Below are 14,844 nucleotides of genomic sequence, written 5' to 3'. Positions count from 1 at the left end.
TGCGTTGTACCTCCTCTTGTGTGTGAGTCTGTGTTAAAGTGGTCAAGCGTTAGCTCCTCATTTCTTGTTTCCTGGTGTTTGAGCTGTCATTTTTCAGTGTTTTTGTTTTTAGTTTCCATTATACTTTGTTTTTTGTTAGCTTATGTTTGGACAGTTTTCCCCAGCAATAAAGCTGCCGCCTTAAGTTTATGTTTTGTATTTGAGTTGTGCATTTGGGTCCACTTCTTTTCTGCCAACCACAGCTACACATGAAGGATTTCTTGTGACACAACCAAATTTAAAACATGTTTGAGATATTAAAAGAAAATCATGAACTACCTTAATGCAGTACTACTTTGCAAGCCATGTGTCACCAAACAACCCTAAATAACCAAAAATCTTGCTTTTATGAGATTATTAAAGCTTAGAGAACCAAGATTTTTTTTATAAGGAAATAGCTCTTGAAATGAACTCAGCTGATTTAAAAAACAGGTCACAGCTTAGGATTTTGAATGACAAAAAAATCATATTTTTGGAGTAATGTCTATTTAAAAGTTACTTGTCCCCTCCATGATGAGGAAAGTGTGTCAAAAATACAATCTGGCTCATGATGTGTCTCTGCAGTGAGTCGTTTGCTTTTGTTCTTGTACTGTGACTTGACTTGTGCTTCGCTTCTGCTACCTGTCTAAGTTGTTATCTGGGTTTTAGCCAAAAGAAGCGAACAAAACACTGCGCACACTGTACATACATTTACATATAATAATCCAAAGTGCTGCAATGCAGAGATAAAGATAATAAATAACTACATCACACAAAAAGATCATGATGCAAGAAGAAAGAAAAAGTTAAGCTGTATTTCATTGCCCTTAGGGATGTTTTAATATTTTTATTTCTATTCTTCAGGAAAGTGGAATTTATTTCTTTTACAGTGGTCCCTCGTATATCACAGGAGTTACGTTATAAAAATAACCCGTGATAAGTGAAATAATTATTAAATTATTTATAATTATTACAGATATTGTAAGGCTTTAAAACCCCTCACTACACACTTTATACACTTTTCTCAGACAGGCATGGACATTTTCATACTTTTCTCTCTTGTTTAAACACTCTCAAAGTTCAAACCTTGTAGAAAAAGAAGTCCACCCGCAGGTGGCGATGTTTTGTCGACATTGTTGTGTTTGTTGGGGAGAAAACTTACAAACATACAATACAGCACTTTAGAGTCACACTGCTAGTGATCGAAGCTCAACACATTGTGTAATGTAGAGGAGACACGGCACGAGATTGATTGACAATGGTCTACAGCCAATCAGGACGCAAGCTGAACTGCGATATAGCGAGGGACCACTGTTTATGAATTATTTTTATATAGGCCTTCACACGTTTCTTTAATGCTACTGACTGCATAGATTCTCTTGTTTTGTGAACTATATATATTTTTTTCAAAGTTTTGATTGATACTCCTAGAATACCACAGTCTGCATTTTGTTTTGATTTATTTAGTCTCATTTGTTGTTGCATTTTTCAATATGTGAAACTTTGATAGTAGTCTGGCAACGTGAGCAACACTTAAAAGCATTAAATTGAGGTTACAGTAAAGTTGACTTAAACTGATTTCTGTTTTTAAAAGAAAATAACAAATGAATTATTTAATTGAAATGTAAGTAACTGAATCTGTTACTTACTGCTCATCATTAACATGAGGCTATTCAGCTAATAAATGAAATATGTCAAGAAAAATTCAAGACACTTGGTTACATGTGATAAAATTAGCTGTTTTATTAGTGAACATTTGTAACAAAGAAACTGTCACAAAACAGAAGCAAAAGTTATTTGACAGTTATAGATCTATTATAGAAATGTTTTAAGCTGGAGTAATGGACATGTTCATGGGTAAAGTTTAAAATATAAACTGGAACATAAAGACTGTATTAGCATAATGGGAAAATTCACACATTATATTAAGCATACGTTACTTCATTTATATGTTAAGAGTAAGCATTCAACAAAAACTCTTAAGAAACTTTATGCTGTGCAAATACAGAAATCCAATCACGATGAACAAAAAGATTCCAAAACTTCCCATTCTATAAATTTAATAATGACTCTCTGATGGCAACTTGTAAAGGTGAATGTGAGTAGTTGTGCCCAGTTATCTAGCAATATACGCTGATCCTGTACATCTGTGGATTTTAAAGGTACTTTATTGAGAGCTTAACAGAGGATGGAAAAAATCTGAGATTTAATTTCTAACCCTTTCATACATTCAAAAAATGTGGTTTAGTGCTATAGTTTGTATGTAAGCTCTATCACCTGTTTCAAACCTTGATGCTACTCAGCTGCTGGCTCTGCAGACCCAGTTCAAACTGTGACAGATGAGCCAGATGCTGTTGATGCGTCTGACATTATTTTTGCTGCAGCTACTCCTGCTGCTTTTCCTAATGCTGCTCCTACTGCTAAACCAGTGCTGTCTTCTTTTATTGCTCCACCAAGGAGTGCACCCAGTAGAGCTCCTACTCTAACTCCTGCAGCTTTAAACCTCAGATTGTCAAACACAGATTGTTTTTCCTTTGCTGCAGTTTCCTCTTCTGTTAAGTCTGGAGATGACTGTTTGATGCGACCTTCCTCTTGTTGAATATCTCTCTTCACTTTTTGCAGCATCTCATTGGTGAAGCAGCCTCCTTTGTTTGCCTCAATAATCTTGTCAATGGTTTTGAGTAATTCTGCCACCTGATACTGGTTGTTCCTGTATTCATCTCCCTGGTTGTTCTTCCAGTATTTGTTATCAATGACGTGGCAGCGGCTCCCACACTTCTTGATCAGATCGCTCAGAGCTGTACTTTTTTTTAACAAACTCTTCAATCTTCATTCCCTCAGGAAGCTGGTCACCATGAGTAAAGAGTACTGTGGCAAATCTAAATATTTCATCTGAGAAATATTGATTAATTTTGTCTATCACACCCTTTTCATGCTCTGTGTATTTCCCAATCATAAGCACAATGAGAAAAACATGAGGACCAGGAGCACATTCTGTGATACACCTCACTATTTCAGACTCCATCTCGTGCGCAGGTCTGTCTGTGTGAAAAAATCCAGGAGTGTCAATACACAATATGGATCTTCCACTGATATTCATATACTTTGACTGACATTCATTTGTTCCAGATTTGGGGGTATGAGTTACTTTAAACACAGGCTCTCCACACAGGGTGTTGGCAGTACTGCTCTTTCCATCTGAAGACTTTCCCAGGAGCACAATCCTTCTTTGTGGCACTATAAGACAGTAATGATTAAATGTCAGTTGTTTGTCTTGCTCATCCCCAGTCTGCCCTCAGTGTTTAAATACTCCTATCTCCTCCCCAGTTTTCTCAAACTGTTTGTGTAAACTCCCTCATGTCCTGCCCTGAGTTAAATAATTTGACTAATTAATTTCTAGTTTCTTCATAATATCTGTTATATTATATATAATATCTAGTTTATTTCTTCTTCTTTCTGGACTTTTTTAAAAATACATTTGGACCCTCTATTATTTTGGGCTGTTATATTAAAGCTTGCTTTTATTTAAGTCACCTTGTCCTGCATTTGGGTTCACCTGTACACCCCAATCTTGATAACAATAATAAAATGGTATCAGTCAGAGCTTGATTTGTTTTTGTTTTTTTCTCCACACCAAACAGAAGGTCCCCCCAAGAGGCTGAGGTTTCTTTTTTATTTTTTTATTTTAATAATGGCTTTTAATAATCCTTCAGTTTAAGGGCATCATGATTTGATTGGATACTACTGAAATAATTTTTACCATCACAGTGTCAAATTCAAAACTTAGATTGTTGTTTTTAAACATCTGATCACAATGGCATTACAGTTAGGTGGTGAATATTAATTAGTCATTGTCAATTGTTGATTTGTCCTGTTCTCATTGTATGACAAATTATGATGGATGTTTGGTAGCTGTTTGCATACTATGCATACTCTCTCTCTCTTCAAATGTATGTGTGTGTGTGTGTTTCTCTGGTGAAATTCAGTATGGTTCCGACAACAGTTTTATCCTTAATATGTTTTGTGTGTGTGTGTGTGTGTGTGTGTGTGTGTGTGTGTGTGTGTGTGTGTGTTTGTGTGAGTATTTAAATCTTGGTTACTGAATATAATTTTGTCACATATATCACTGATAAACACTTGAGGCTGAAAGAAATGTTTGATTGAAAAAAAGGTACCCCAAGTTGTTGGAAGTATTCCTTTCACTTCAGCTGCTGCTGCTGCTGAACCTACACTTATTTCTTCTTTCATTAATTTTGTCTCCCCTCCAAGGAATGAACCCAGTAGAGCTCCAGTTTTAACTCCTGCAGCTTTTAACAGCATATCAAACACAGCATTTTTTGCCTTTGTTGCAGTTTCTTCTTCTGTAATATCTGGAAAAGATCGTTTGATGCAGGCTTCCTCTTGTTGTATATCTCTCTTCACCTCTTGCAGCATCTCATTGGTGAAGTAGCCTCCTCTGTTTGCATCAATAATCGTGTTAATCTTTTTGAGTAATTCTGTCAGCTGGTATTGCTTGTTCCTGTATTCATCTCCCTGGTTGTTCTTCCAGTATTTGTTATCAATGACGTGGCAGCGACCCCCACACTTCTTGATCAGATCGCTCAGATCGTTGTTTTGTTTAACAAACTCTTCGATCTTCATTCCCTCAGGAAGCTGGTCACCATGAGTAAAGAGTACTGTGGCAAATCTAAGCGCTTCATCTGAGAAACACTGGTTTATTTTGTCTATCACACCCTTTTCATGCTCTGTGTATTTCTCCACTTTAAGCACAATGAGAAAAGCATGAGGACCAGGAGCACTTTCTGTGATACACCTCACTATTTCAGACTTCATGTCCTGCTCAGATCTGTCTGTGTCAAAAAATCCAGGAGTGTCAATAAATAATATGGTTTTTCCACTGATAGATATAATCTTTGACTGGCATTCCCTTGTTCCAGATGAGGCGTAATGATCTATATTAAATGCAGGCTCTCCACACAGGATGTTGGTAAGACTCTTTCCATCTCCAGTTTTTCCCAGGACCACAATCCTTCTTGCTGAGTCTATAAAACAGTAATGATTCATTGTCTGTTATTTATATATTACACTGTCTAAAACAAAATAGTCAAAAACTTACAGTACAGTGAAATAAAACCTTTATGACAACATATACAAGCTTTAACTGAAAAATGATGGTCCAGTCTGCTTTGTTTAAAGTAAAAGTAAAATGTTCCAAGGCTTACAAATCAGTAAGTACTTAGCTGTAGAAAGTAGCTGAAAGCATATGCTCTGTAATTTTCTGCTATAATATTACACCCTTCAATATATTAGGTAACATTTATACAATTACTTTAGGTATTCAGTGGAGTAGATAACCTTGACTGACTAAACCAATAAATTTTGGTTTGGTGGAGAGAAGTTTCTTTCTTTGTGATCCCACATTTATGTTATTTATTAAAACAGAAGACATGGTATTAAGTGTGACTTACCTTCCATGTTTTTGGAAGAAAGCAAAATCAACGGAGAGACACACGATTACTTAGATCCTGTGAACATTGTGACTGCGCCTTTTGTTTTGTTTCTGTACCTGTTGGACTTGTTTCTCAGCAGCAAACTAAGTATGAGCTTACCTCACAGTGTGTTTCTACACTTGGCCAACTGTGCGAAAGAACTATTGTGCACATATGTACAATAGTGAAGCAGGTGATGTAGTCGTGCAGGGGTCGAGTTTCCAGGGAATCCAAGGGGACAGGGACGAGAAAACGCTGTCTTCTCTCTTCTCCTTTGCTACTTCGCCTACCACTCTCCACTTGCTCTTTCTCGAGCCTCCACAGGCAATAGGAACAGGTCCAGGATATCTGTGCACAGAAGAGTCAAACTACAACTGACGCAAAATTCACACGAACAATGCAAATAGTTTCTAACCGGGCTTTCACTAGCCCGAGTCAAACAACAATCCAGCGATGAGTACTGCGCTTCTTCCTTCTAAATAGTTGCAGGCAAATGAGGTGCAGGTGTTCATCATCCTCCACAGGTGTGTAGGCCAAAGGCAGAAACCCGTTCCTCCCAGGCGACAGAGGAAGAAGGAGACAGACAGACAGAAGCACAAACAACACCTGTTGCGAGCGTGGGCCAGCCAGAGAGGCAGGGGACCGTGACAAACATGATAATTGTTCTTTTACTGATTTCTGTAAAAATGTTGGCGAGTACCTTGTTATATTCCAAAGTTAAATATGCATGAAGTATGCCAGGAAGTGAATTCTTAAAGGTTTACTGACACATGCATTGCAGTGCATGAACTTCAGTTATTAAAAAGCAATCATTGCATCAAATCCAATCTTTTTGAAACCAGCTGATAACTGTTATTGTGATCCTGTATTTTTAAAAACTTTGTCATAATATCTCAATCTAGAACATGTCAATACCAGCACTGTTTATCCATTTTACAGCATTTCTGAGTGTTAAAATATGGTTATTTCAGACACCTATTTTTACACAGAACGAGGGATAACTAGAAGATAAGCCTGGCATCAATATGCAACAGAAAAATGATTAAAAATGATCTTGATGCATGCTTAATCATCCAGGTAAATACCAAAAAGCTGATTCTGTCCCTTTGGACGTGGTGTTTTTGTTTTTTAATTGAAAAAAAAAGTTATGACATGTTTTACTGGCTACCTATGAATCCTGATTCATAGAATATGGGTCACAGTGAAAAGATGACAGCCGAATGCTAATACCACGTTTTAGGGTGGAGTAACTTGTTTCTGAGTAAGGTCAAACTATTTGGCAATTATACAAGTACAATGACTGAAGCAGTCACAGTGCTGAGTTTCAGTTGTGGACAAATAACATTAATCATAGGTTAGTTATTGGCGGCTGTAGTTCAGGAAGCAGAGCAGGTAATCGGAAAGTTGGTGTTTCAATCTGTGGCTGCTGCAGACGGCACGTGAAACATGGCAAGTTGCTCTCCGATATGTTCATCGGAGTGTGCATGTTAGATAGAAAACGGCTGTGGCATAGAAAAACGCTGTTTGGCTGAATAAATAAAACACACTAAACACACTTTAGTGAGTACCTGTCACGGTTCTGGGTCATTTTGACCCAGCTTTTTCAGTTTCTTATATTTTGGTATATTTCTGTATTGTGATTCATGTTCTGGTTCTATTTTGTATCTGCGTCTTTGTAAATTGTTTCTCGTTTCCTGTTTTACCTTGAAGGTTCATGTCTGATGTCTGTGTGTTAAATTTTACTTCCCTCCTGTCTCGTTAGCCCTAATCTCTCCCAGCTGTGTCTCCCTCCTGTTGCCCATTCCCTGATTACTCCCCTGTGTATATAAGCCCTGTGTTTCCTTTGCTCTCTGTTGTGTCGTTAACATCTGCTCACCCTCACTTTCTGTTTGGCAGCCTGCCTGTTTATTTTCTTGTGTACTCTCAGTTTAGTTAGTTTTTTGTTCAGTTGCTTTTCAGCAGTAAAGCTGAGTATTTTTGAGTTACCTTTGCCTCTGTGAGTCCTGCATTTTGGGTCCTCTCTTCCTGCCTGCCAGCACACAGCCATAACAATACTAGTAAGGCAGCAGATTGATACATGTGAAATTAAATAGGACATTATTTTGTGAAAAACATCTTAGTGTTGTACATACAGCTGTTTGGCATACAGGTATGTGGAAAAACCTCACAATGCCTGGACTGGACTGTACAGCATCTCTGGACAAGATAACAGGAGATGGCACTGCTCTGTGTCAGGGGTCAAGTTCAATAATACTGATGCAATATGGACAAGATTGGCTTAGAAAACTGTGCATGAATGGACAAACCAAACAAATGGAACGATGCTAGTTGTACTAAAATGTACACATTTTTCTGCTGTAATGGTAGAAACATTTGGCGATTAATGATTATCATTAAGGAAATATGGCTGATATGTTTGACAATTAAAATAAAATTCATATTAAATCTGAAACTTAAATTCAGCTAGTATCATTTTTGTTCTTTTTAAGTGATAAAATAGGCAATCAGTTTAATAAATTTGCATTTTGTCTCTTTCACAGAAAAAAAAATCCTTCCAGCAACAGATTCTTTTATGTAGGCAGTGCATTTTTGACAAGAGAGCTTGATGGTGGTGCCATCTAGTGTCCAAAGTATGATGGTTTTAGTTCTAATCATTTGGGTTGTATTTATACAAAACATATAAAGCATATATGAAATTCACTTCTGAGGACTTAAATGTGGCAGCTTCTCTGAAGCAGTTTAACATATTACACATGTATCTTTATTTAAACAGGAAATCTCAGATAAAGATGTATTTTGGATGAGTGACTGGCAGCAGATTAAAAAAAGGCAAATAACTTATAATAAATAAGAACACTTGGAGATTGGAACTCCTGCGAAAGGGAAAAAGCAAAAACTTTGTTTTATGAATATACAACATGTTAACTTTAGCCTGTTATAATACCATTGTGATGTCGTGAGGTGACATACTGCATGGAAAAAAATAAAAATGTGTTGTACAGCTGTTTGTGATGGTTCTCAGTCATCCAGGAGCTTCGAAAGAAAGCAACAAGATTTTACAGTTGCTTTCTTTCCAAGTTCCTTAGACTACTATGACAGCCAACACAAACATATTGCCTTGCACTTTGCCTTGAACAGCCTTCAGTTGGTGTGGCAATAAAAGAGGATCAAGATGTGTTTTACAGCTCTTTTCATGTCCTTTCAAATAAGATGTTTACTCAATATGATTTCTTGATTTTTTTTTTCCAAGGTGAGTTTGATCTTCAAACATGAAGCCAAGGTCAAATGCTTATTCAACTTAGGTACTCATGTCCCCCAAGGCCTAGTATATTCTTATGAAGTTTAAAGATGACCATTAAAAAATTGTGGGTAACATAAAATCTTTGCTCATTATCACATTTGGTTTGACTTTGATGTGATTTTCACCTAAATTAAATCAACGTGAGCTGTTATTGGTATCAACCTTCACACAAAATTAGAACACAAGATCTTAAAATCTCTGGATGCTAAACTGCTAACAAACACACAAACAAATACTGATTACCAGAGATGTAATCCGATTACCTAAGGGATTACTATTGCAAAAACGGTAATTAGGTTGCCGTTACTTTCCTGTAGGAACGCTGCGTTACCGCTTTACTAAAACCCGTGATTTTTTTGCGAGAAATTCTCATGACAGTGACGTAAGATAAGATAAGATAAGATAAGATAACCTTTATTAGTCCCACACGTGGGAAATTTGTTTCCCACGAGTACGCGAGTAAGCGAGTAAGCGAGTACGATGTTCATGACAACAGCTGTGTGCAGATCAACAATGGATAATAAATGGAGTGCGGAGAGATTATGAGCATGCAGCGTTTAAAGCGTGGAAGTACTGACCTTACTTTGAGTTTGATTCCATAAAAAGTGACAAAAACATTAGCGTCCGTTGTGCGTGAGAAGAAAACTTCTTTTTACAGCGAAAAAACCCCCTAAACTTCCAAGCAAGCACCGAGTGCGCTACCACGTATTTCCGTACCACGGAAATTCACAGAGAAACTCGCGGATTCTTCCACTGACCGCCGCGGCACACCTGCACCAGGGCAAACCTCCGCCTACAACACTCCTGCTTTACGGGTGAAAATAGAGCAAAAGGACCGCTAGTCTTTGACTTTATTTATTTTCTGCTGTGTTTTACTTGCATCTATTTGAAAGAGTGAGTGTAAACACAAAAAATATTTTATTTTATGTGCTGGAATGTGTAGAAAATAGGTTTAAATGTTAAACAAATTTCTTCCAGTCAGAGAATGTTGCATATAATTAAATTTTTGCTTGATGCATAAAGTTAAAAGCTTAAAACTAATAAAACACGTTTTAAAAAGGGACCTTTCCATTTGATTACATTTTCTATGATGGATTATGCAGAAAAAGTAGAATTGGGCTTTATCAACTATTCAGGTTGTAAATCGTGTTTTTAAAAAGTAGCTAAGTAACTAAGTAATTAATTACTTTTGAAAATAAGTAATCAGTAAAGAAACGGGATTACTTTTTGGAGAAGTAATCAGTAATTAGTTACTGATTACTTTTTTCAAGTAACTTGACCAACACTGCTGATGACACACTCTCTCCTTTCAAGAGAGAAAAAGCCAATAGAGACATAATGAAGACAGACACATACAACACAGATAGACATGATCATTCAAGCCAAAATGTTCAGGTGCTCCTGACCCTGCTTTTTATCAGTGCTTTTTAAGGATTGAGAGTAAAAACAAACTTTGCAAATAAAATGGAAATCAAGATAAAATAGAGACTTAAAAAAGAATACAACAATCTTGTTGTCTCTTCCTCTTAGTTGGTCACTTTTTTTCTCCAGAGCTGTATTATCATCATGCAGAGCTGCAAAACTCTGTCCTTACAGGTTCATGTGTTATTATTTTATAGGCTTATGAGTAGTTTTTGTGAGAATGATCAGTCAGCTAATGTGCCTCTTCTTTTTGCTTTTAATAAGAATATGAGATGTTACCTATTTTATTATAGGGGTATTGCATATTGCTTAAAAGTAGCACATAATCACTTAAACTCAAGTGAAATTAGGCTAACTAGCTAATTTACACTAACTGCTGATTTAAATATTTTGCTGTTCACACACTTGGATACGCTCTTGTTTATCATTCAAAGCTTCATGTGTTTCATATCAGCTTCTCAGCAAACTGGTCACCCAGCAATAATGCAAATATCTGTCATACACACATATACTACAAGCAACCTTTAACATGAAAAAAAAATGAATGTTACCTCATTCTCCCCTGTAGAGGAGGGAGCATGTAATCGTTTTCTGTTTCTTTTCTGTCTGCCTGTTTGTTAATAGGCTTAGGTTGGCTAAGCATTTGAATTTGACCTTTATTATTACCACCCAAGGTCAATGTTCACCTAAAACACAAAACAAAAAGACCTTCAAAAAACCAAATAAAGTGCAAGTCACAGTCCAAGTTGTATCTACATTGTGTAAAGCAAAAGAAACATACTGACAGACTTTCCATATATCATATATATGGAAAGATATGGAGAGCGATGTGCAACACACTTAACACACTTTTGACATCATAATGATTCCATAACATTTTGCAAAATCTCAAATGCAGAAATATATCTAATAATCGTAAGTACACCTCATAGAGGCTGAATAATCAGTCACACGATCATACATTTCTGTCTGGTGTTGTAATTAAATCATGTCACGAATCTCAAAGAGAAACACAAACAGCAAAATTATGAGAAGGGTCCCAAAAAATGGTACTTTGAGAAGATACCATGTCAGAAGTAACGAGATGAAAACAATTATCCACAAGTCACAATCATTTCTTATCCACTCTAATAAATTGAATATTTTTTCTATTAACCATTCTACCCATTTTACCCATTCTGGTACGCTATCATCACCTAAGGATCTTCTAACTGTTAATTCCACATTTGCTGCTGGCCTTCCAGCTCTTCCTGTGTCTGGAGCGTCTGCAGAGATGCGGTTGTTAGCCTTATTGTGGGTGTCTCCTTGTGGCAACATCTTGCTGGTGTAGCGCCAATCTTTGTTTTCTGCAACTATCTGATCTACTGTGTTGAGCAGCTCTGTAACCTGGGACTGGTTGCTGATCTTGTCACCCTGTCCGTTGTATTTATTAATGATGTGGTATCGGCGCTTGCATTTCCTCATTAGATCACTCAGATATTCATTCTGATCTATGAACTCTTTGATCTTCATTTCATCTGAGTCTCGTCCATCCTGAATAAAGACAACTGCAGCATATTTGAAAACCTCCTCTGAGAAATACTGGCTTATTTTCTCAATAACAGCCTTCTGTTGGTGCTGCTCTGTGGATTTCTCCACTTTGAGCACAATGAGAAAAGCATGAGGCCCCGGAGTGCACTCAGTGATACACCTCAGTATTTCAGGCTTCAGCTCCTCCTCTGATCTACCTGGGTCTGAGAAATCAGGAGTGTTGATCAGGGTAATTCTTCTTCCATGAAGAGATTTGGACTTAGTTTTGCATTCAGTGTTGTTAACTATAAATGTATCTTCTCCAAACATGTTGTTTTCTAGGCTCCTTTTCCCAGCTTCACTGTCTCCCAGCAGGACAATCCTGTACATTTTTTCCACTGAAAGGAAGTGAAGACAATAAATAAATAGCAACATTTGGTTCTATTATTGGAGGGAAAAGAAAACAGGAAGGATGAACGTTACAAGTCAGAAACTTGACACTCCTGGACTACTCTGAGTTATTCCTCTGTTGTAACAGAGCAAGCTTGGTTACTTAAGGAATACAACTTAGTCACACTCATAACTTCTCAAAGATGTTGTTACCTTCGAGGTACTTTTGAGCCTGAGCTGTTTTTCCTTTTTTGGATGGAACTAAAAAAGCAAAATGAGCAAGAATAACATTATTCAGTTTATTCAGGACTGTTTATTCATATTGTCACATCAGTTAATTTACTACATTACATAGAGAGGAAATAGTTAATCATACATTCCATAGATTGCATTGCTTAATGATACACACAGAAACACAAATACAAATACACACAAAGAGAGAAAAGACAAACTCAAAGCTCGAGTCTGTGTGAGCATGCAAAAAACAAACATTCAAGTAATAATCTGTTTTTATGATGATTCTGGAGTTTGGCTTTTTATTTTGGATCGGTCTGCATTTACTCAGATCAAAAAGGTAATGTCACCTGGTTAACAGAATAATTCAGTGATTCAAGCTTCACAAATACCCAAAGTGATTTGTCATTTCTTTAAACAGGCTGTGTGGGCCCATCGAAACCAATAACATTTTATCTAAAATATGTAGATGTTATATCTGCAGAAGTGTAGCATTAAAAGGACTCACCGGGCATGTTGGTTGAAGTGAATCAGCAAAGAGCAGAGCTTGATAACTGTTGTGTGTCTTGTTGCTTTTGACCTACCCTTCTCCAGGTTAGTTTCACCGGCTGTAAGAAATATTTGGGGGTGTGGATAACTGGAGATTTCCCTTTACAAGGAAACACAATGTAAGCAACATTTTGTTTCCTCTTTGCATTTATAAAGTCTTAAAACAAATAACTTCAATGTCATTCATTCTGTTTCCTTGTTGAGATTTAAGTTTTTCTTTCAGTCTTTTTAGTAGCCAATCTTCCAGTCCTGGTATTCTTCCAGGGCTTCAAATAAGAAAAAATGCACTGAAATTATGGTTGTTTCTCTTTATAAACATGAAGAAATGATTTTGAATAAAATGCAAACGAAATAAATAAGATCAAATGTTTATTTATTGAAATAGATGACCATTAAGAAAAATACGACGGTGTGTACTAAAGTAAAACCAAGTAAATTTCGTTTGACCTGATAATAATATTTTTTTTGAAAATGTACATGTAATATAATGACTGAAATTCCTGATTTTGCCATGAATGGTTTTTGCACAGTGCTGTTGAAGTCCTGCCAGCTGAGGCCTCGACTTTGACAGCGCTATGAGAGCACCTTGATTTTTTTTCTTTTCTAGCTATTCATTTTTTCTTCATTTTCCTGTTGCATGACTCAATTTCTATCACATTTTAACTGTTGGACAGATGGCATCACAAACTTTACTCTTGAGTGCTTTGACATACAGAGGTGTTTACTGTCAACTCAATAACTGCAAAGTTTCCATTTCTCGTGTTTGTAAGAGAAGCTCAACTCATCACCGGTCCACCACTGTGTGGTGCTGTGACGTGTTTATGCTGATATGCTGGGTTTGGATTTCATCAAACGTCGCACAGCTAACGCCTCCACCTCAGTCTCTTCTGTCCTTCTATCCAAATTATTCCAGAAGTCTTTTTTTTTTCAGCTTCCATGTTTTTTTTTTAGAAAACAAACAAGCCATACCTGTTCAGTCTTTTTTTGTAATTGAACTCATGAATGGTAAATGATGCATGTGGAGTCTATGATTATGAGCTTTGTTTTATTTTTTATATTTGTTTTTCACTTGTGAATAGTAAGCCTTTCATCATTGATGTTGTGCTGACACATTCTTGAATTTCACAGATCAACAAACTCTAAAACCATAAGCATCTTTTTCATTCTTTGTTTTTCTTCCTCCTTCCTTGTTTTCAGTACTTCCTCTACCCAGAACTGGTTTGTCCTGAATGCTCCAAGAGAGGATGCTTTCACTTTTTGAATACAAAGCAAAAACAAACAAGGAGGAACTGAAGTAAACTGAAGGTGGCTGTGATGGCAAATTATTATGTTAAAATTATTTGAGTTTGTTTATTTAATTTTGAGTGTCTTAAAATAAGTTACTGTTTCTACCCTTTCACATAGAAAGAAGGATAAACTGCCCCGACTATTAGACCCAAAATTGGCACTGCGCATGATTTTTAATGGCCTCACATAGTCTTTACTGTATGTTTCCTGCAGCCAATACCCTTTTTTTTACAGTGCAAATGTGTCAAACCACGCCATGTGTAAATGCTCCCTGATTGGTGTGATTGTGCCATGCTACACTTTGCTCGACCAGGAAATTATTGTCTTTCATTGCTCAGCAGTGCTGTTGTTGTATTGTGTGTGATAAGACCTTTTGTATAGAAAAATCACTGTAATTACTAAACAGTTTATCCAAAATTACTTGAATTACAGTTGGATTTCTGCACTTCAATTACAAATAATTTAAAATGTACTACGTGGGAATACAAAACAAAATTAAGAAAAGAAAAAAATCCTAACTGTAACTCATATGGAAGCAGTAAGGATTTAGTTTTCTGCATTTTAACTAAGTTTTTATTAAATAAATAATTACTCATATGAAAGGGCATAGAGAGAGAGAGAGAGAGCTGCGCAACATACTTTGTT

General features: G+C 36.5%; 1 protein-coding gene and 1 pseudogene across 2 annotated transcripts; both read right to left on the bottom strand.

The window, feature by feature from the left end:
- Positions 1–1,736: 1,736 nt before the first annotated feature.
- Positions 1,737–6,043, bottom strand: LOC113014127 (GTPase IMAP family member 8-like; annotated as a pseudogene). The gene is made up of 3 exons (XR_013902633.1): positions 5,487–6,043; positions 4,194–5,060; positions 1,737–3,255 (listed from the first exon to the last, which is right to left on the bottom strand). The product of XR_013902633.1 is annotated as a GTPase IMAP family member 8-like (transcript).
- Positions 6,044–10,964: 4,921 nt separating this feature from the next.
- On the bottom strand, positions 10,965–13,011 carry LOC113012992 (uncharacterized). The gene is made up of 3 exons (XM_026153486.2): positions 12,872–13,011; positions 12,343–12,390; positions 10,965–12,137 (listed from the first exon to the last, which is right to left on the bottom strand). Exons 1-3 carry the CDS (start codon positions 12,876–12,878, stop codon positions 11,212–11,214), a joined length of 981 nt encoding a protein of 326 aa, XP_026009271.2. The 5' UTR covers positions 12,879–13,011; the 3' UTR covers positions 10,965–11,211.
- Between the last annotated feature and the right edge of the window lie 1,833 nt (positions 13,012–14,844).

This window comes from Astatotilapia calliptera, chromosome 3 (genome assembly GCF_964374335.1).
Source record: "Astatotilapia calliptera chromosome 3, fAstCal68.1, whole genome shotgun sequence".
NCBI classification, from domain to species: domain Eukaryota; kingdom Metazoa; phylum Chordata; class Actinopteri; order Cichliformes; family Cichlidae; genus Astatotilapia; species Astatotilapia calliptera.
Note: the sequence above shows the minus strand (reverse complement) of the source record. Positions and strands in the feature narration are given on the sequence as shown.

Coding starts and splice junctions, on each gene's coding strand:
- LOC113012992 (XM_026153486.2), bottom strand. Junction 12,138..12,342: donor GGCTCAAAAGTACCTCGAAG/GTAACAACATCT, acceptor ACTTCCTTTCAG/TGGAAAAAATGTACAGGATT.